At 39.0% G+C, this 20,821-nt stretch overlaps 1 protein-coding gene across 4 annotated transcripts in view; it reads left to right on the top strand.

Annotated features, from left to right (window-relative positions):
• The first annotated feature begins 4,410 nt into the window (after window positions 1–4,410).
• BTLA (B and T lymphocyte associated) overlaps window positions 4,411–20,821 on the top strand; it is a 34,008-nt gene continuing 17,597 nt past the window's right edge. The window contains exons 1-2 of one of the 4 annotated variants that reach the window (XM_021934046.2): window positions 4,411–4,540; window positions 4,635–4,834. In XM_021934046.2, coding sequence (XP_021789738.2) covers window positions 4,747–4,834 — 88 coding nt within the window. In that variant the 5' untranslated portion in view covers window positions 4,411–4,540; window positions 4,635–4,746. Of the gene's footprint in view, window positions 4,835–6,068; window positions 6,218–20,821 lie in introns of all 4 variants that reach the window. The other 3 variants (XM_021934049.2, XM_003893921.5, XM_021934048.2) reach the window with 3 other exon arrangements.

The following is a 20,821-nucleotide window of genomic DNA, read 5'->3' as shown; positions in this document are numbered from 1 at the left end:
GAAACTTCACCCACTGCTGCAGCAGGGCACCCTGGCTATTGACCAGTGGCTACCTATGTTTCTTGTATTCCCTTTTCTGAATAGGAACGTATGTGTGTCCCTAAAAACTGAAAATTAGTCATATTGACATTTTCCCCCTTAGCTTAAAGCAGCTTTCTAACAGGGACCATTGATGCACCATGGCCTAGAAAACATCTTTGCAGAAACTTACGTGACTGTCTTCTTCCGTTTGTGCTGGTATGACAATATACCTTAAACAGTAATTCTTGTTTCCTCCTTTGTTTTAAAAGACAGGGTCTCGCTCTGTCACCCAGACTAGAGAGCAGTGGCACAATCATAGCTCACTATAAAAGCTGGGTAGTTTAGAAAGAACAGAAATATATTTCTCACAGTTCTGGAGAGTGGGAGGTCCAAGATCAAGGCTCCAGCAGACACAGTGTCTGGCGAGGGTTGCTCTCTGCTTCCAGAATGGTGCCTTCTTACTGCCTCCTGACAGCAAGGTGGAAGGGAGCAAAAAGGGATGAATGCTGTGTCCTCCCATGGTAGAAGAGATGGAAGTGCAGGCAGTTCTCTGAAGCTTTTTTTAGAGACAGGGTCTTACTCCCTTGCCCAGGCTGGAGTGCAGTGGTATGATCATAACTCATTGTAGCCTTGAACTCCTGGGCTCAAATGATCCTCCTGCCTTAGCGTCCCAAGTAGCTGGGCCTACAGGCATATACCACCATATCCAGCTAAGTTTTGAAGTTTCTTGTAGGTACAGGGGTTTTACTATGTTGCCCAGGCTAGTTTTGAACTTCTGGCCTCAAGCAATCTTCCTGACTTGGTCTTACAAAGTTTGGGATTACAGATGTGAGCCACAGCACCCAGCCTGAAGCCTCTTTCATAAGGACATTAATTCCATTCATGAGGGCAGAGCCCTCATGACCTAATCACATTCCAAAAGTCCCTATCTCTTAATGCCATCACTTTAGGGGTTAAGTTCTAACATAGGAATTTCAAGGAGACACCCACACTCAAACCATAAAAGTTTTTATCAAAATGAGCTAAATATTATTCAGTTGGAATTGATTACTGTTATATAAGAATTCGAACTATGAATACTATATTATTTCTTCATTTGGGGAGACCAATTGTCCTAAAAGTGAGGCTTCCTCACTTTATTATGTTTTATTATTGCAAATAATACTTCACTCAACAATCAAACATTGCTTATGAAATTTTTTTAAACACTATCATGGAAACGTTGGGCCCATATAAATTGATTTTTAGTTCATAAGACATGGAACCATGAGACACTACATATAGACCTAAGGCTCCTTTGCAAATGTTTTTGCAATTTGGACCAGCTTTAAGCTACACCATTCCTCTGCTAATCAAAGCTTTATTATGGCATTTACTTTAGAGTCTTGATCTCTATGCAACAATGACTCCCATTAGCAAGCAGATATTTTCAACTTGTTCCACCATCATTACATTTTGGCTCATTAATACAGGGTTTCTTGGTTCCAGAATGATTATAGTTGCAATTTACTGATTACTTTGCATGTGTCACCTCAGTTAATCAACAAAACAGATAGGTATTGTTACTATGTTTTACAGAACTGGAAACTGAAATGTGGAGCAGATTTGGTTCTCTGAAAGCAGACACAGATAGATTAGGGATCAACAACTGTGAAAGGAAGGGATCAGAGGAAGAAACTGTGATGTAGGCCTAATATGCCCTTGGCAACTCAATTGGGAGTTCTGGATCAAGTATTGCCCATCAGCTTCCCGTGTCAGTTCAAAATGGCCAGCAATCTGTACACTTTCCCTGCTCCATCATTGGATGCAAGCTGTCATGGGAAAGCATGACCTTGGTCAAGGTGTGTCTCAACTGAGGAGACCTGGGAGAAGTTTACAGCTGAAGGTACTCTGCCTATTGCATTCCCCCATCTAAGAGCAAAGATATCCTTGAAGGGGGATCTGAGAAGTGCATTTCTGTGTCTACTACAGACTCTAAGAACATAGAAAATCTATTAAAGTTTCTATAGCTAGTAAGTGACAAAGCTTTGATACCACATATGTGATTCAAAAGCTTATGTCCCCTGCCAACTCATAATTGATTTCTAACTATTCCTTCAAATCAGTATATCAAAATCATCTTTGGAGCTTTCTAAAAATAGGGATATCTGTCCTTCACCTTGTGAGATTCTGATTCAATGGAAATGGATAGGATTTAAAAATTCCACCCATTTTATAAAAAGTGCCCAGGCTGATTATAAAGTATAGTAATGTACAGAAACTATTGCTCACAATAACATTAGTGAAAAAATGGCACCAAATTGAAAAATGTCAAAGGTTTTAAATTGCCGGACTACATTTACAGTAAAGCTATGGAATGTTTTGGGGGGATGTTAAAAAGATCAGAACCAAGATTCATCTCTTTGGGGTTGTCTAACATCAGGGGTAAGACTTTTCCGGGATCCTGTGTCATGTTTTATGATTGCTGGTTCTCTGATTACCTGAGGGAAAAATATTGCAGAAAGTATAGCTGCTTCATCATTCATGAAATCAACCGAGTCTGTAAGTGAACTGAAAAATTTGCCCTCCAAGTAGTTCTTGAGATGTTTGTAAGGAGAGTTTGAAGATACCAAATTCTATTTCCTTTTTGTCTTTCAACATAAAACTCATTAGAGGTTCATGTCTTTAAAATTGTTTCAATTTGTAATGCAATCGCTTTCAAGAATGTAATAAACTCTTTAAATTTGCAAATATACATGAAAATTATAATTTTGGAATCAAACAATACACAATTATGATGGGATTACAAAAGTTATAAGCTTAAGGCAAGATTGACTTATTACAGAGATAATAAATTACTGAGTCTGGCTTCTTTCCATTTTTTTTTTCTTTTTGTCTTTACTAGAACAAAGACAGGAGTGAGATTCTGAGGCAGCGTTTTATCTACAGTGGAACACTCAGGACTCTACCTGCGGAAGGATAAAGAGCTAGGCGTGCTAATAAAAGCAAGAAAATATATACATCTTTTAAAAATACATTAGATGCTACATAAGATTTTTTCTAAATTTTGTCTAACTAGCATGGACTTTTTTGTATGAAAAATACTTAAAAGAGTGACATAACAGTTTCAAGCTGAGATAAAGTTAATATGTTCTCTCTCTGATTTGGGCTTACGTAACCCATAAGCCATAAGGTTGTGGCTTTTGACCTCTGGGCCATTTTAAAGGGACAATGAGCCTTGCTTCAGCTGCCTCAAGAAGCTTTTACTCTACTCTGAACACGGGAAAAGGAAGGAGATGTGTAAATACTGCATCAATATTTCCCAGGATGTTTATTTAATAACAGAAATTCTAAAAGGCTGTGTGTAGCCTCTCTGTATTATACTATATTATAGGACCAACACTAAAGGTGGATGTAAGGAAGTTGTAGTACTGGTTGAATGAGTTCTTTAAAATCAGCAATAACAACTCATTCATCATTCATCTCCAAACATAGCACATTGTCTATTTGAATCAATAAATATTGATAACTTTTTTTTAAATTTTAATTTATCCTTGGCAACTCAATCGGGAGCTTTGAATCAAGTATTGCCCATCAGCTTCCCGTGTCTCGCCAAAATGGCCAGCAATCTATATATACTTTCCTTGCTTTTAAAACTTTCCTTGTACTTAAAAACATTGAAGTTTGGCCTTGGAAGAAAATCATCAGACTCTGAGAAAAAACTTATATAATCGATTTCTGTCAATGATCACAAATGCCACAAATCTAGATCTCTTATTTGGAGTCTCAAATGGCAGATGAATTTGATTAGCTCCTATGACTATAAGCTAAGCTAATTATTACAAGTGGTTGTGGAGAAAACAGTCCTACGGTGGCCTGTGCTATCTGATCTTGAACTTTTCCATTTCTTTCTTTACTGTTTCTATTCTACTTCATCAAGACAACTGCATGAAGAATGTTTAAAATGGAAATTTCCTTTAATTGATATTCAAGATCTCCTTTAGATTAGAACTTTATTATCTAGAGAGAACATGTAGCCAATATTAATGATGATCTTGTTCCATTGATATGTATCCACAAATTAAAGACGGCTGCTCTTCCTTCTTCTGTTGAGGAAGTGCTTCCTGTCACTCATTTTCTCCATAACCTCAGATAAATCTTCACTGGTTTAATGACAATAAGCAGTCTCATCTTACTGTGGCATGTACAGGAAAAAAAAGAAACCTAAAATCTTTTACATAAAAGAAGTTTCATAATCACAAGCTATCACAAAGGGGAAAATGTATGCTTACCATTGATAGTTTTACCATAAATTTCCTGACCTTAATTTGATTAAAATCTCAACTTAAAGACTGTGACAATATAGATTTCTTTAAAGTTTAATCGCTCATTTCACTGAACGTTGAGTGCAGGAAAAACCTCAAGCTGGGGCAAAAATGTGGTAGAGCGGAAGGAGAAGTTAAGGACTGAGCTGCTTTGCAGAGCAGAGTGTTTGAAAGTGAACAGCCAACCTGACAAGAAGCAAAAACCACAGGACAGAGTACCACATCATCTTTCTGTTCACTTTGTTTCACAAAATCATCCAGGTTCTTCCTACTCTCCTCTCTTACCACCTCTCTCTTCTTTTTTTTTAGTTATTTCACAGATGCCACTGGGGTAGCTATACTGACCCAACTCTGCAGCACTCAGAAGACAAAGCAAAGCCTTCTACTTGAGCAGTTTTTCCATCCCTGATATGTGCAGGAAATGAAGACATTGCCTGCCATGCTTGGAAGTGGGCGATTATTTTGGGTCGTCTTCCTAATCCCTTATCTGGACATCTGGAACATCCATGGTAAGGCACCTGCTTAGGTTATTTCTGGTTTTATTTCTCAGGGGGTCTTGGAGGCAACATTTTCCCTTGCTGAACTTAGTACAGTGTAATGTTTATACTAAGTGGGTAATCGTAGATGAAACCAAGCAGTTACATTTGCTTACCGAAGACATCGTAGAGCGTAAACCAAATTAGAACATAGTTTTCATCTATCTAAATCATAGGCATTTCATCCATAGCTTGACTGACTCTCTTAAAACACAGGTTGATGGCAAGAAAAGAGAACTGAGTAGATGTTATAAATAGTTAAGTATGAATCTATCACTACTTTTTGCAAAAATGCTCTGGCTGCCATACTGGTGATGAATAGATAGCTGTTTTTTTCCAAACTGAGTGCAGTAGAGTGTTGCAGTGCTCAGTTGGGTAGGAGAGTTGTTGGATAATCGGGGTTATACATATCTTCATGGTTACTCTCAAATAATACTGTCTCTAAATAAAATCTCTATACTTGCTTCATTGGGGTGTATGCCATGAGAGTACCAGTTGAGAAAATGCTACAAAATATAGGAGCAGAACCTTTCGTTATTGCTTCTATTTTGTTGAAAGGAAATGGTTCCTACTTGGTTGTCAACTGAACACAGAAAATAAGTTGGATTCTGCAAAGATGACATTTAGCCACCCCTGCAAAGACTTTATACAGGCAAAAAAAAAAAAAAAAAAAAAAAAAGGTAATGTCTTCTTTGTTGTAAAGTCGCTTGCTACCTTATATTGACACAGGAACCCACATATTATCAAGAGGAAAAGCCTATGAGTGGCTCATCAGAACCTTCTGATTTTTCAGGTTTTATTTTTTTATCTTTTTTGAGACAGAGTTTTGCTCTCATTACCCAGGCTGGAGTGCAATGGCGTGATCTCGGCTCACTGTAGCTTCTGCCTCCTGGGTTCAATCAATTCTTCTGCCTCCCGAGTTCAATTGATTCTCCTGCCTCAGTCTCCCAAGTAGCTGGGATTACAGGCGTCTGTCACCACGCCCAGCTAATTTTTGTATTTTTAGTAGAGATGTTGGATAATTGGGATTATCCAACATCTGTCCTACCCAACTGAGCACTGCAAAACTCTACTGCACTCAGTTTGGAAAGAACGAGCTAGCTATTCATCACCAGTGTGGCAGCCAGAGCATTTTCACAAGAAGTAGTGATAGATTTGTACTTAACTACTTATAACATCTACTCTGTTCTCTTTTCTTGCCATCAAGCTGTTTTTTAAGAAAGTCAGCCAAGCTATGGATACAATGCATGTTGGGCAGGCTGGCCTGGAACTCCTGACCTCAAGTGATCCACCTGCCTCAGACTCAGAAAGTGCTGGAATTACAGGCATGAGCCACCATGCCCTGCGATTTTTCAGGTTTTAAATATTCTGTCTTATTATTCCCTACAAACACATATTTATCAGTTTGGCTACTGCAATTTTAAATTAGAAAATCTGACCACTGAGGTTCTATGGAAAGTCCATCTATAATTTTAAACTGTGTAGTTTGGAATTTGTCTCTACGATGCCAGGATGCCATACAACCAAGTACGAAGTGAAAAAGTCCTGAGTTACTTAAGCATCTTTATGTTTGTAAGTATCTAGTATTAAGTCGACTAGGTGCTTAGATGGTTGACAATTTCCCACCTTCCATCAGATGCCTACAGTCACATAGCCACAACTGGAGTCAAATATTATTCAATAGAATTCTTCCCCATTTGAAGGACACATAAACTACTCTATGAAATTAAGAACACTGAGTTTCAGTGCTAAACCACATTGATGGTGGGATATGACATTTATTTCTCCTAATGTGCAACCTAGCGTTTGCAAAAGTGAACTTGGGTGTTAGAACTGGGTTAATTTACTGGCTCTGCCATATGGCATTGATTAAGTCTCTTATCTTTAGTTTCCTCACTTGAACAATGGAGATAATAATCATACCTAAATTATGGGGCTGCTGTGAAGACTGTAAATGCAATAATATGGGTAAAGTGCCTAGCATAGTAAGTGCACATATTTAAAACTCAATAAATGTTAGTGGTATTTTTCCTAAATTATTTTCACCAAGCAACTTCCATGTAATTAAATGAGAATTATGTTTTAACATTATTATTTAAAATAGTTGAGTTTTTAAAGTTAAAAATAAAATAAATAAGTACAATATGTTTTGCAATATATTTAGCCCAAAATATAGTGCATCAAATTATTCAGAAAATGTAATACTGCTGGGAGCCATGGCTCTAGCCTGTAGTCTCAGCACTTTGGGAAGCCAAGATGGGCAGATCACCTGAGGTCATGAGTTTAAGACCAGACTGGTCAACATGGTGAAACCCTGTCTCTACTGAAAATACAAACATTAGCTGGGCATGGTGGGAGATGCCTGTAGTCCCAGCTGCTCAGGAGGCCGAGACAGGAAAATAGCTTGAACCCAGGAGGTGGAGGTTGCAGTGAGCTGAGATCACACTGCTGCACTCAAACAAAAAAGGGAAAGACTTGAGTGAAGTGCTGGTCAGATATATACCAGTTGATATAATTGCAGCATCAGTTGCATTAAATTAAAGCTATAGGTTAAGAGAAGGAACATTTGGTGCAATTTGTTCTCCCAGGCAGAACTGGCGGCTCCATTTCTTAAAACCACATTAACTACCTTATATCTTGGGGATTTCCCGTGATTTACTTAATTGCTGAGTTCTTTACAGTAACACATTTTCGAAGTGTTTCAAGATAGCCTTTGAAGATTTTTCCCCCTACTTCAAAGCCATGTGAGATCCGTGTCCTTGTTCCTAGGAGTGAGGCTGCATCTATAATAAGGCTGGAAAAAATGTAATGTTCTCTACAAGCTTCCTGTTTAAGATCCTTATTTATTACAAAAGTATGCTTGCTTAGTTTTTGTGTTTCTCCAAAAAATTAGAGAAACTTGCCCCTCAGTGTGTGGCATACAATTTCTGTTCTGATAGAAGTAATAAAAATGTCAACACCTTCCCTTCATGGGCAGATCATGCTGGTAAGAACTAGACTTCAAACGCAAGTGTCTCTGTCCATTGTCTGCCCTATCGTCCTGGACCATTTGTCTGAGGCGGCCCTAGACCCTAGTTCAGTTGAGGATCAACCAAGGATTCCACCTTTAGTCAGGCAGGAACACTGCAGTTAATGTCTGGGTATTGCCTAGCACCGTATAGGATCCAGAATAAAGGCAATTGGAGCTCTTTGATTGATTACTGGTTATTGTGATTTTTTGAAAAAGCAATCCTAGTCTGGTTCAGTAAGGGAAGAACACCTGTATTCTGGCTCTTTCAAGAATACAGTGGTTAGGTCTATGTCTCCATTTTGATCTGGTTTGTGTCATATTTACCCTTTATTATGACGGTCCAGTATGGTTTATGGACCAGCTTTTAAACGCCATATTCCACATCCCACACAGATTGTTTTGCTCTACCACAAACTGGCCATATCTTTGGGTAAAAAAAAATCATTCCTTGAAGTTCAGGTTTTGTAGCACAGTATCTTTATAAGGCATATTTCTATGACTTCAGCTATTTGTTCCTGCTGAAATGTACATATGGAGGAATGCTAGAGATAGAGCTCTGTCTTCTGCCAAGTGCCTATGTATTATTACAATAATACCTGCCACATATTAAATAAATGTTTAGGAATGCGTTCTGTGGTTATAGGACTTCTTGAATTAAGGCATGAAAAGATTAACCTTGTGCTGATTGCAACCTTGAATATACTTTCCTATCACAGAGAAGTTTTTAAATTTCTTGCTTCCTCTGTCCTACTACCAAAGTTTCCTCTATTGTAAAGTTGAGGTCAAAAGCTATTTATCTTGCCTCATTGGGACTTTCCTACTTAATTTCCATTATTTGTGAGTTTCATCTTTATGTAGAGTCCAGAATTGTTGAAAGAAAAATATTTATAGGCATTTGTAATCAGGTCCAAAAAATAATCCTTTTCTTTGTTCCTTGGAGAAGCTGTGTGGTATAGTGGCTAAGATCAGGGACTCTAGAGCCAGACTGCCTGGATTAGTATCCTATGTCTGCCATTTAATGGTTTTGTGACTATCAAATCTCTGGTTTTCAGTTTTCTCATCTAAAAAAATGAGAGAATAATCTTATAATGTCGTTGTGACTATTAAGTAAATTAATTCTGTAAAACACTTAGAATAGTGCATGGTATGCCATTAAGTGCTGTGCATTATTTAGCTAATTTTTTTTTATTTTAGTCCAACATTTCATTAATTTAATAGTCCTGTTAAAGTAACATTGAGTGGCAATTGGGAATCAACCACAAATAAAATTTTGGAGTTGACAAAAGTCTTCTATAAATTACTCTTGATATTATTATCTACTCTTTTTTTTTTCTTTATTTCTTCTAAAAAAGGAAAACAGTATACATGTGCAGATCATGCAGGTTTGTTACATAGGTATATGTGTGCCATGGGGGTTTGCTTAACCTATTGACCCATCCTCTAAGTTCCCTCTCCTCTCCCCACACCCCCCATTAGGCTCTGGTTTGTGTTATTCCCCTCTTTGTGTCCATATATTCTCATTGTTCAACTCCCACTTATAAGTGAGAACATACAGTGTTTGGTTTTCTGTTTCTGTGTTAGTTTGCTGAGGATGATGGCTTCCAGCTCCATCCATGTCCCTGCAAAGGACACGATCTCATTCTTTTTTATGGCTGCATAGTATTCCATAGTGTATATGTACCACATTTTCTTTTTCCAGTCTATCATTGACGGGCATTTGGGTTGGTTCCATGTCTTTGCTATTGTAAATAGTGCTGCAATAAACATACGTGTGCATGTGTCTTTATAGTAGCATGATTCATATTCCTCTGGGTATATACCCAGTAATGGGATTGCTGGATCAAATGGTATTTCTGGTTCTAGATTGAGGAATCACCATACTGTCTTCCACAATGGTTGAACTAATTTACACTCCCACCAACAGTGTAAAAGCATTCCTATTTCTCCACAGCCTTGCCAGCATCTATTGTTTCCTGACTTTTTAATAATCGCCATTCAGACTGGTGTGAGATGTTATCTCTTTGTGGTTTTGGTTTGCATTTCTCTGATGATTAGTGATGTTGAAATTTATTCTTATGTTTGTTGGCTGCATAAATGTCTTCTTTTGAGAAGTGTCTGTTTAGGCCTGGAGTGGTGGCTCATGCCTGTAATCCCAGCACTTTGGGAGGCTGAGGAGGGCGGGTCATTTGAGGTCAGGAGTTCAAGACCAGTCTGGCCAACATGGTGAAACCCTGTCTCTACTAAAAATACAAAAATTAGCTGGCCATGGTGGAATATGCTTGTAAGACCAGCTACTTGGAAGACTGAGGCAGAATTGCTTGAACCCAGGAGACAGAAGTTGCAGTGAGTCAGGTTGCACCACTGCACTCCAGCTGGGTGACAGAGTGAGACTCTGTCTCCAAAAAAAAGAGAGAGAAGTGTCTGTTCATATCCTTTGCCCACTTTTTGGTGGGGTTGTTTGTTTTTTTCTTGTACATTTATTTAAGTTCCTTGTAAATTCTGGATATTAGGCCTTTTTCAGACGGGTAGATTGCAAAAATTTTCTCCCATCCTGTAGGTTGCCTTTTTGCTCTGATGATAGTTTCTTTTGCTGTGCAGAAGTTCTTCAGTTTGTTGCAACTGCTTTTGGCATTTTTGTCATGAAGACTTTGTGACAAACATGCCAAAAGCATTATCTACTCTTGTCCTTGTCACCAAGAAATGCTAATAGTGTTTGAGAATCATGCAGCTTGAGTTGTATTGTGTCAGTGAATTGTATCATATGTGATTTGTTTCACTTTTCTAATATTTTCCATTCTCTTACCTCAAAATAAGCTCAATATTTTGTACCTTTCTGGTATACTCTCGTGGTTATGGACCTGATTTACGTGTTTATCTTGATGGAAGAAGTGCCTTGTGTGCATGTGTCTGTGTGTATGCAGGCAGAGGTGTCATTTTTAGTATGCTCAGAATCTAAACATATACAATTTGAGATTCACTTAGAACAGAGTCCAGAGGAGTGTTAGATCAGTCCCAGGAAAATATCAAGTTTAGCTGGCAGAGCTCTTCAGTTTCTCTTTTCTGCCTTCTTGATAACCATGTTCATCTTATAAGTACAACCTAGAACTCACACACATCACAAATGGCCTATTATCCAATAAGTTGGCTACAAGGGAGGCTGGGGCATTGAGATTTTTATCTGCGGGGTTATGGCCCCACTTCATTTTCATCTATAATATTAGAAGATGAGAATTAATACTGGAAGACATTTAGCAGATTCTGTCCACATAAGTATTGTTTACTATTTTCAAGGGCTTTGAAAATGCCAATGAATCTCAGTGTGATGTCTGTGGCAGAATGTATTAGAGATATGAGGAAGTATCTGGGAAGAAAGTAGAGATTGACTTTCCCTTTCCAATCACAATACATAAGCCACACTTAATCTGAACATCACAGGTAACCATCCTTCCACTGAAGTCAATATTTAGAAATACTCATGTTGGTTTCTGATCAAATGCCAGAGGTGCTCACTGATGCTACTGTCAACAGCTTCTCAGGTATGCTCTCTGCATTTGCTGCCCTGTGTTTCTTCCTCAAGTCCCTGTGATCAAGGTGGAAAACTTAGCCTCTCTGAAGGACAGGGCCTGTGTGTAACAGGCAATCAAAGGCTCTCTGGACCAGAGCTATTCTCTACATAGTCAACATAAATCATTGTTCTTTAGGACTCATTAAGTGGACTAAAAGCTTTTACTATTCAAGAGCAATAATTACATGTTGACCAACTAAAACCACCAGAAACTCATCCTTGTTACTTAGAGTAGACAGGGCTCTAAGGGGTGCAATGTATGTGAATCTTCTGGCCTAGAGAAGCAAAGTCAGTGACCAATAGGGTAGAACTGCAAGGGGACATTTGTGACTCGGCAGAGATGTAATGAAGAAATCCTGAAAGCAAGCTTAGAAAATTATCAAAGGACAAAGTTTTTTTCAATTTTCTAGTTTTGACCAAGGCAAGCCTTGCTGGTTAATATATGTCTGTAGAATTTCTTCTCCCACATAAAAGAAGATCATGCTTATATTGGATGTGCTGCCTTTCTTCTCTCTATTATCTATATTTTTTTGCCTGGTGTATATACCAGTTATTATGCACCACTGCTGATCCCTAGAATGGTTGTTGGGAGTAATTTTTCACAGCAGAGCCTTCTGTGTTTCCATCTTGTCTTTACCACTCAGGCTTTACACCTCTGGACAATGACTCAACTTCTGTGTGACTTCCCTAAATTCATCCTATCAGAAAACAATAATATCTGGTACTTACTCTTGTTGTTAGGTGCCAAGCATAGTGCTAAGAATATTTCCTATGTGTTCTCATTTACTTTTACAACAGTCCTGCTGGATAAGAGCTTGTGCTTTGGAGTTAGCCAGGCCTGGGTTAAAGTCCTAGTCTTGACTCTTCCTCCCACCAGCTGGTGACCTTGGGCAAGTGGCTTATATTCTCTAATACCCAGTTTCCTCAACTTAAAAATAAAGGCCATAGTAGTAATTCCCTCATAAAATCATTGTGAGGGTCAAATGAAACAATACATGTTTGGTATCTAAAAGTGCCTACCTCATAATAAGAACTTTGAAAATATTAGTCATATGCTTTTTTTCCTCCTGTTAAGATAGATCTAGGTTGGTTCTACAGCACACAGATAATGTGAGGTAGCGTGTGCTTGTGGGCAAGTGGCAAAGAACATGTAGCAGTGATTCTAGAGGTGACCTCCTAAATGTAACTTAAACTTTCCATTGGACATCTGACCTCATGACCTCTAAAGATCTCTTCTTGTTCTACTCTTAAATATCTCAAAGAGAGGAAATGACACGGGGACTTTGTAAGCTTTGCTAGATGCCGGAAAAAGCAATGACAAATACTAAAATGACTGAGTTTAGACAAAACAAGTTCAGAATTATTTCAAACATGAGAAAATCAAGAGATATGTGACTTAAAGTCTTCAGTTGCTCAATACAACTGCATTGAAGAGATCAATCTTCAAATTTGCTTTCCAAATAGTCATACTACACTAACAATGAGGTATTCTAACTGTAGAAGAAATTACTTTAAAGTGTGCTAATACCATATGAAAGTACACTTAAAGAAAAGTTTCATATATGAATATAAGAAGATGTATTTTTGTAAGAAGGGGATTTTAAAGAGGAAATAAAAGATGATTGTGAAAATGCTCTCAATTTTCTTGTTTCATGGTTCTTTGTTTGTTTGTTTGTTTTTTAATAATGGGCATAAATGTAGACTTAGGCCCTGTGTATTCTTGGCATTAATACTTTCCAGTTCCATTTTTGTGAAGGAAATTTTACATTGTGTGTGTGTGTGTTTACACAGGGAGAGAATGGCTCTTCTTGTCTAAAGACCAATATCAGGTAATATCCACAGAGAATAAGTTAAATCTACTATTGCATACTACATCCTTGTCTGTGATCTGTATTGTCTGTGATCTGTATCTTTAGTGTTGTTTTTCAGGTGAGACGTATGTAAATACACTTTCATTTTACACAAGGGACTAAGGGTCAGTCAGTTTTCACCGTACTCATGAGAACAATCACAGGGTTTTCCTTAAAGTAACAATAGTCACCTTTACAATAGAAGCTCTGATTTTAACATATGTGTGTGTGCATCATACTTATTTAATTTTCTCCAAGTATTCCTAGTACTTCTGAGAATATCTGACTTATGGAGTGGGTTTATTTACCATAGAGTTAAAGTAATACCTTTAATAGACATTACATAATACATTAAATGAATACTTTCTATATGAGGTGGAACTCCCCCACCCTAGCCTCATGTCACCACATTTCTGATTTTGTGAGTGTATGTCAGCTAGTTTATGATGGGAAAGTATGTTATCTGGGTTTTCTGATGTCGTGCATGTGATTTCCCAAGGTGTACAAGTCAACGTCCTCCCAAGATCTTTGAAGTATGGTTCCATGGCTGCTATTGCTGTGTGTGGATTTGCCCCGACTGTGTGCAAACCACTGCCTTATGGGATCCCTAAACTCTAATTTCAAGGGAAGATTTGCGAGACAGATTATTTCCCTTCCCTGGTGGCCATCATCTCTTCCCTCCTCTCTGCCATTCCAGCCTTCTGAAGGAAGGCGGAACATACCATCTGGAGGCCTTTTTGCTCCTGAGTGTAAAGACTTCTTTCCTTCTGTAGCTCCCCCAGCATGTATCTGAAGTTTGGTTTGTTGTTTGTCTATGATAGTATCTCCTGACAGATGCTAAAATACTGGTTGATGTCACAGAAAATGGTTGGTTTATTATACTTAGTAATCATTTTAGTTTCTCAAAAAATCATTTGTTTAATTTCTGTGTTAAACTCTGACACTTTCTTAGCTCAAGTTAGGGCAATCTGCATTCATTACAGTAATTCATTTCTTTCAATGGTTGTAACCACTTTGAAGTTTCCATAAATTTGTAAGAATTTTTCAATGGAGACATAGTGAAACTCAGGGGAGATTTTCCTCATGATAATGGTTATAATCAAAACATATGGTCTTTAAAAACAAGAAACAATGGTATTTTACAAAATGTTCATAATCACAACCCTCTTCTTTTTAAGGGCTAATTGGTTTCAAAAATTACTTACACTCTTCAGCTCAGCAACTACACTTGCTTGGTTGGGAGTTACGAGACTATACAGTTGTTTGTGGCTGGCACTCCTTTCTGATCGGCTGGTCTGTGTAGCTGGATGGCCATGGAGTGTCACTTGTTAAATATTTTTAATATCCACCCGCGAGTGGACATAAATCAGGCCTTTTCAAACTGAGTACTTGTAAAGTCTAGCTTTTCTTTAGTGGTTACAACTTAACCACTGTAAGGTATGTTGAGTTGTATATGTTCTTCACCTCTCTGCCTTTTAGCCCACCTCTCTAAGGGCTTAGCTGACTCTGCTGTGCAGCCAGTACTAGGTAGAAACAATTAGAGCTGTGAACAGGGGATTATTTGCTCCATTAACGTCTTTCTGTTCAGTCTCAGGGCACATCGTGCTTTCTCACCTTTATACCTTTCTAAGACCAACTCCTCATGCAGAGACAGGTAACACACCATCAAGGAAGTAGCAGACTAGATAGAAGACAGAAACATGAACACATGTGATTATAAAGAGTGATGCATGTCACACAAAATAGCATCAGACATTCGCTAGGGGGTGGGGATATGAGAGTATGGTGAGTTTGCATAAAGAAGCAGGGGCTAGGCCCGGTGTGGTGTCTCACGCCTGTAATCCCAGCATTTTGGGAGGCCAAGGCAGGCGGATCATGAGGTCAGGAGATCGAGACCATCCTGGCTAACCCAGTAAAACTCCGTCTCTACTAAAAATACAAAAAATCAGCCGGGCGCGATGGCGGGCACCTGTAGTCCCAGCTACTCGGGAGACTGAGGCAGGAGAATGACGTGAACCCGGGAGGCAGAGCTTGCAGTGAGCCAAGATCGCGCCACTGCACTCCAGCCTGGGCGACAGAGCGAGACTCTGTCTCAAAAAAAAAAAAAAAAACCAAACACTGACAGTGATGTGGAGAATGGATTGAGGTGGAGGGAGGGAAACAAGGCCAAGTTTGGAATGTAGACGACCATTTGGTAGGCTGTGACAATAATCCACATGAAACAGAATGAGATCCAAATTAAGGCAGTGTCATGGAAACAAATATGGAAGACATTTTCCATCCTGAATCAATTGAACTTCGCAGCCGATAGAATGGGACAGTGACAAGGAAGCAGACTAAGATGGCTCCCCAGGTTCTGGCCCATGTAATTAGGTAAATGATGGTATTATACTGTGATAATGAGAGGAGGACCAAGTTTGCCCGGGGGTTGGCTTGGAAGAAGAAAGAGATTTATCTTCCCCCATGAAGCCTCTCCTGATTGACCCAGCGAGAAAGACTATCGTCCTCGTGAGGGATCTGAAAGCTCTGAGAGATTATATCATATCCTAGATAATCAAACAAAAATCTAATGGCAAAATTGAAAAGTGATGTAAGACTTTCAGCTTCTTCTTTGTGCTAGAAACTGTCTTGTTACTAATGTGTCAAGGACAGTGGGATATCCACACTCCTAGGTGGGACCAAGTGGGTCCACTGTCTGTACTGAATTTAAAAACAACTAAAAGTTGGTTTCCTTTTTTTTTTTTTTGACACGGAGTTTCGCTCTTGTTGCCTAGGCTAGAGTGCAATGGCATGATCTCGGCTCACTACAACCTCCGCCTCCTGGGTTCAATCAATTCTCCTGCCTCAGCCTCTTGAGTAGCTGGGATTACAGGAGTGCGCCACCATGCCCAGCTAATTTTGTATTTTTTTATAGAGACAGGATTTCTCCTTATTGGTTAGGCTGGCCTTGAACTCCTGACCTCAGGTGATCCACCCGTCCTGGCCTCCCAAAGTGCTGGGATTAAGGCATGAGCCACTGCGCCCAGCCGGTTTCCTTTTAAATATCACTATATACTAGCAAATATGAACCATGTCAGAGGTGAAATATTTACCCTTCAAATATTTTTGGTCTAAGTTCTAAATACTGTGGTTATTGTTGAGTTTTATAATATATATGTAAACTTCAAATTAGCACATTTGTAGTATATATCTTTTGACAAACTTTGCATTCTACTTGCAAGTTAACTCAGAGAACTTCGCAGTTATAGAGCTGGTCTTGGATGTATACAATTCAGCTACTTGTGTTCATTTTGATAGTAAATTTATAATGTCCAGGATCTCTCCAGTTTCCTCCAGGGACACTTTGTGCCCTCAGTCTCAGTGGTACTACATACTCCAGTCTTTCAACATTCAGTTTTAAATAAACAACAATACCACAGAGAATGCTGAGACAAAGAAGCAGAACAGGAGCTGTTTCATTTTTGTCATTTGGTGCAAACGTCTTGAATTTTTATTTGTGTTTAAAATTTAAAACAGTGAAAAGGGTACAAATTGTGATGTATACCATTTTCGGCTTGGCAACTTTATTTCATGCATGAAATGTTAGATTGATTAATATTTTTACAATTGAAATGTATTTTTAAAATATTGTTTTAAAACTAAAGAAGAAATCAAGAAAATAAAACTTTCGTGTTACAATTTAGTAGTTACCTAAATTGTATCTTTGTAGAATTTCATTTTTAATACAACTCATTGATTAGTTATTGGACAATTATTTATATAAACTTATATCAGACTGTAACTAAAGAATCAAAGTTCATACTGTTTAGGTGGATATAAAAATGATTGAATAATTACCTGTACATTTTTCCTTTTTTTATTTTAATATTTTTTAAACATTTTTTAATTTGCATGGTTTTATACATGAAGTTCAACACAAGACAATGTTCATTATCTATATTTCTTTTCTGGCCATTTTATTACTTGTTTCATCTCATGATTATTTCTGAAAATATTTTTATGTATAGAGAAAGGGGTTGCTCAAAATGATGTACTCTGGACCTAAAATAAAATATAATCGGTACCACCTGAACGTGGAACATACATACCACTAGTGGTTTTGATAGAAATTTAAAAAATGAAAGAATTCCTAAACCTATAGTGACTTAACAAGGGACATTTCATTATACAAGAGCCTGGAGGGAAGTAGAAGTTTTTATTTTTTGTTTGTTTGTTTGTTTGTTTGTTTGTTGAGACAGAGTCTCACTCTGTCACCTAGGCTGGAGTGCAGTGGCACGATCTTGGCTCACTACAAGCTCCGCCTCCTGGGTTCACGCCATTCTCCTGCCTCAGCCTCCCAGTAGCTGGGACTACAGGCGCCCACTACCACGCCCGGCTGATTTTTTTGTATTTTTAGTAGAGACGGGTTTCACCGTGTTGGCCAGGATGGTCTCGATCTCCTGACTTTGGGATCTGCGCGCCTTGGCCTCCCAAAGTGCTGGGACCACAGGCTTGAGCCACCGCGCTGAGCCAGAAGTTTTTATTCTTTTACTGCATGTATTTATTTTAATTATGTTTAGCATTGAAAATTTCCTATCATCAGACATGAATGCTTGAGAAAAACAGCAGAGATAATAAGAGCAAGAATAAAAATAACTGATAGCTCCCACTATTTGGGAGGCTGAGGCAGGAGAACTGCTTGAATCCGGGAGGTGGAGGTTGCAGTGAGAGGAGATCGCGCCATTGCACTCCAGCCTGGGCAACAAGAGCAAAACTCCATCTCAAAAAAATAAATAAATAAAAAATGAGATAAAATAACTGATCGTTGGAAGTTGAGTAACAGCCAAAAGCAACTGTCATAGTTATTCCTCTTTAGGAAATATTTATTTGATAAGGCAAACTTTTGGGGGATAGCTTTGTGTGTCCTGAGTATCATATGATGGATATTCATAATTCAGAACAGGCGAAAAGGAGTGTTAACAAGCTTGTCAGGTGGACAATTAGAATTGTGTCGACAGGGCCCGGCGGCTCACGCCTATAATCTCAGCACTTTGGGAGCAGAGGTGGGTGGATCACCTGAGGTCAGGAGTTCGAGACCAGCCTGGCTAACATGGCGAAACCCCGTTTCTACTAAAAATACAAAAATTAGCTGGACATGGTTGTGGGCGCCTGTAATCCCAGCCACCTGGGAGGCTGAGGCAGGAGAATCGCTTGAACCAGGGAGGCGCAGGCTGCAGAGAGCCGAAACTGCATCACTATACTCCAGCCTGGGCAAGAGTGAGACTCCATCTCAAAAAATATATAAATTAAAAAAAAAAAAAAGAATTGTGCTATTTGTCTCAGTGGGTCATTTTTACACTATAAACATCAGTGTTAGCCTCTGAGAGATAGGAAGTATTATAATACCTTGTTTGTGCACAGAGGGAGTCCTCTTGATTTTAATGCCTATTTGCAAGCCTGCATTCATCATCGGTTCATTCCTCCATTCAAGAAAAATTCCCGTGCCAGTCAGTATGATTGTGAATGGTCATTATCCTGCTGATAAGAATATTTAGGAACTGCAATGTTTCCATAATCCTGTTGTGAATCAGTGATGTCACCAACTCAGAAAGCTGGCTCTTTTCTCCAGCCCTAACCCACTTTGTGCACTGCTCCGGAGCATACAGTCACGAAAGACAGAACTTGAAGTGATGTCTAATTGCGCCACTAACATGAAGTGATAGCCCTGTGGCTAAATAGAAAGGTAATATATTGTGATAGAAATAGAAATTGCAGGCTAAAAGTGATTTCATAGTTTCAGTCACACATTGAGGAAGGTGAAGTTGTGTGTGTTAGTGTGGTCAGGGGGTGGTGAGTGAGAACTTTCTTACTTTTACAGCTCAACGCTTTCATCTTATTTTGAAGAAACTGAGGACCAGCAAAACTGGGGGACTATCTTCAAATTCGCTCAATGTGTTAGCATTTGAAACAGACATGTTCAAAGGAATAGTCTCATTTTTAGCTATTTCCATGTCCTTTATAAATATCCCCCAAAATTAGGCATTGTATTTTTTCATGGTGGATAAGCAAAGTTTAAACTCCTGCCTAATGCTTATTCCATTTGTTCTGAAACAACCGGTGGTCTCCATGTCATCATGTCAGAAAACCATGATCTAGTTGTGTATCAATGATCTAAATCTATCATGAGATTCCTGGTCTCTAAGACTTTTCCGTTCCATTTCCTCACTCTTAAAATACCTCCCCTGTCCCATGCACTGCTCTGATTGCCAAAGGGCTACTCATTTACCGAGGTTCAGCTCAAGTATTGCCTTTCCATGAAGCTTTGTTCCAGCTGAAGTTAACCTTCTGCAGACCCATGCAAAGTTGTCTGTACCTCTGGTTTGTTTTTTTGGTTTTTTTAGAGTCTCACTCCATTGCCCAGGCTGGATGGCATGATCTTGGCTCACTGCAACATCCAACTCCCTGGTTCAAGCAATTCTCCTGCGTCAGCCTCCTGAGTAGCTGGGATTACAGGCATGCACCACCACACCTGGCTAATTTTTGTATTTTTAGTAAAGATGGTGTTTCACCATGTTGGTCAGGCTGGTCTTAAACTCCTGACCTCAGGTGATCCACCTGCCACAGCCTCCCAAAGTGCTAGGATTACAGGCATGAGCCACCATGCCCAGCCTTGTTTGTACCTCTTACAGTGTTATATTAACACTCTCCCAATTGTCATTCATTTTTATTTCCCATTAGAAGGCAAGCTCCACAAATGCAGACATCCTGTCCGATTCATTCCTAGGCTTCCTAACAACCAGCATGCAAGGTCCCTCAAGCCTTGCTTCCAGCTCAGTAAACTGAAAGAACAAAGAGTGGTATATAGTAAATTTATTCTAGAAAGGTGTCCTCTGGCCGATGTGGTGGCTCACGCCTGTAATCCCAGCACTTTGGGAGGCCAAGATGAGCTGATCACCTGATGTTGGGAGTTCAAGACTAGCCTGACCAACATGAAGAAACCCTATCTTTATTAAAAATACAAAATTAGCTGGGCCTGATGGCTCATGCCTGTAATCCTAGTTACTCAGGAGGCTAAGGCAGGATAATCACTTGAACCCGGGAGGCAGAGATTGCGGTGAGCCGAGATCGTGCCATTGCATTCCAGCCTGTGCAACAAGAGTGAAACTCTGTCTCAAAAAAAAAAAAAAGAAAAGAAAAGAAAAGAAAGGAAAAGAAGGGAAAAGAAAGGAAAAGAAAAGAAAGGTGCCCTCATTGTTAGATACTCCCGCCTTACCAATTAAATGGTAAACTCTTTGAGGGTAAAAGATCTTTGTCTATAACCATCTCATTGTTTTTCATAATTCTAGCACAGACTTATAGGCTCCATAAACTGTTATTGACTTATCCAAGAAAATTAAAAGGGAAGTTAGGAGGCTGAGGGAGTCTGTTAATTTCAGGGAGAGGAACGGGCTTCTGGAAACAAGAGTTTCACTTGACCTTTCTGCCTCTGGCCTTCTTACTTTTGTGTTGTAAGTCTAACCACATTCAGGTACACTTCCTTTTGGTAAAATATTTTA

The sequence above is a fragment of the Papio anubis genome, chromosome 2, assembly GCF_008728515.1.
Source record: "Papio anubis isolate 15944 chromosome 2, Panubis1.0, whole genome shotgun sequence".
Taxonomy (NCBI): domain Eukaryota; kingdom Metazoa; phylum Chordata; class Mammalia; order Primates; family Cercopithecidae; genus Papio; species Papio anubis.
Note: the sequence above shows the minus strand (reverse complement) of the source record. Positions and strands in the feature narration are given on the sequence as shown.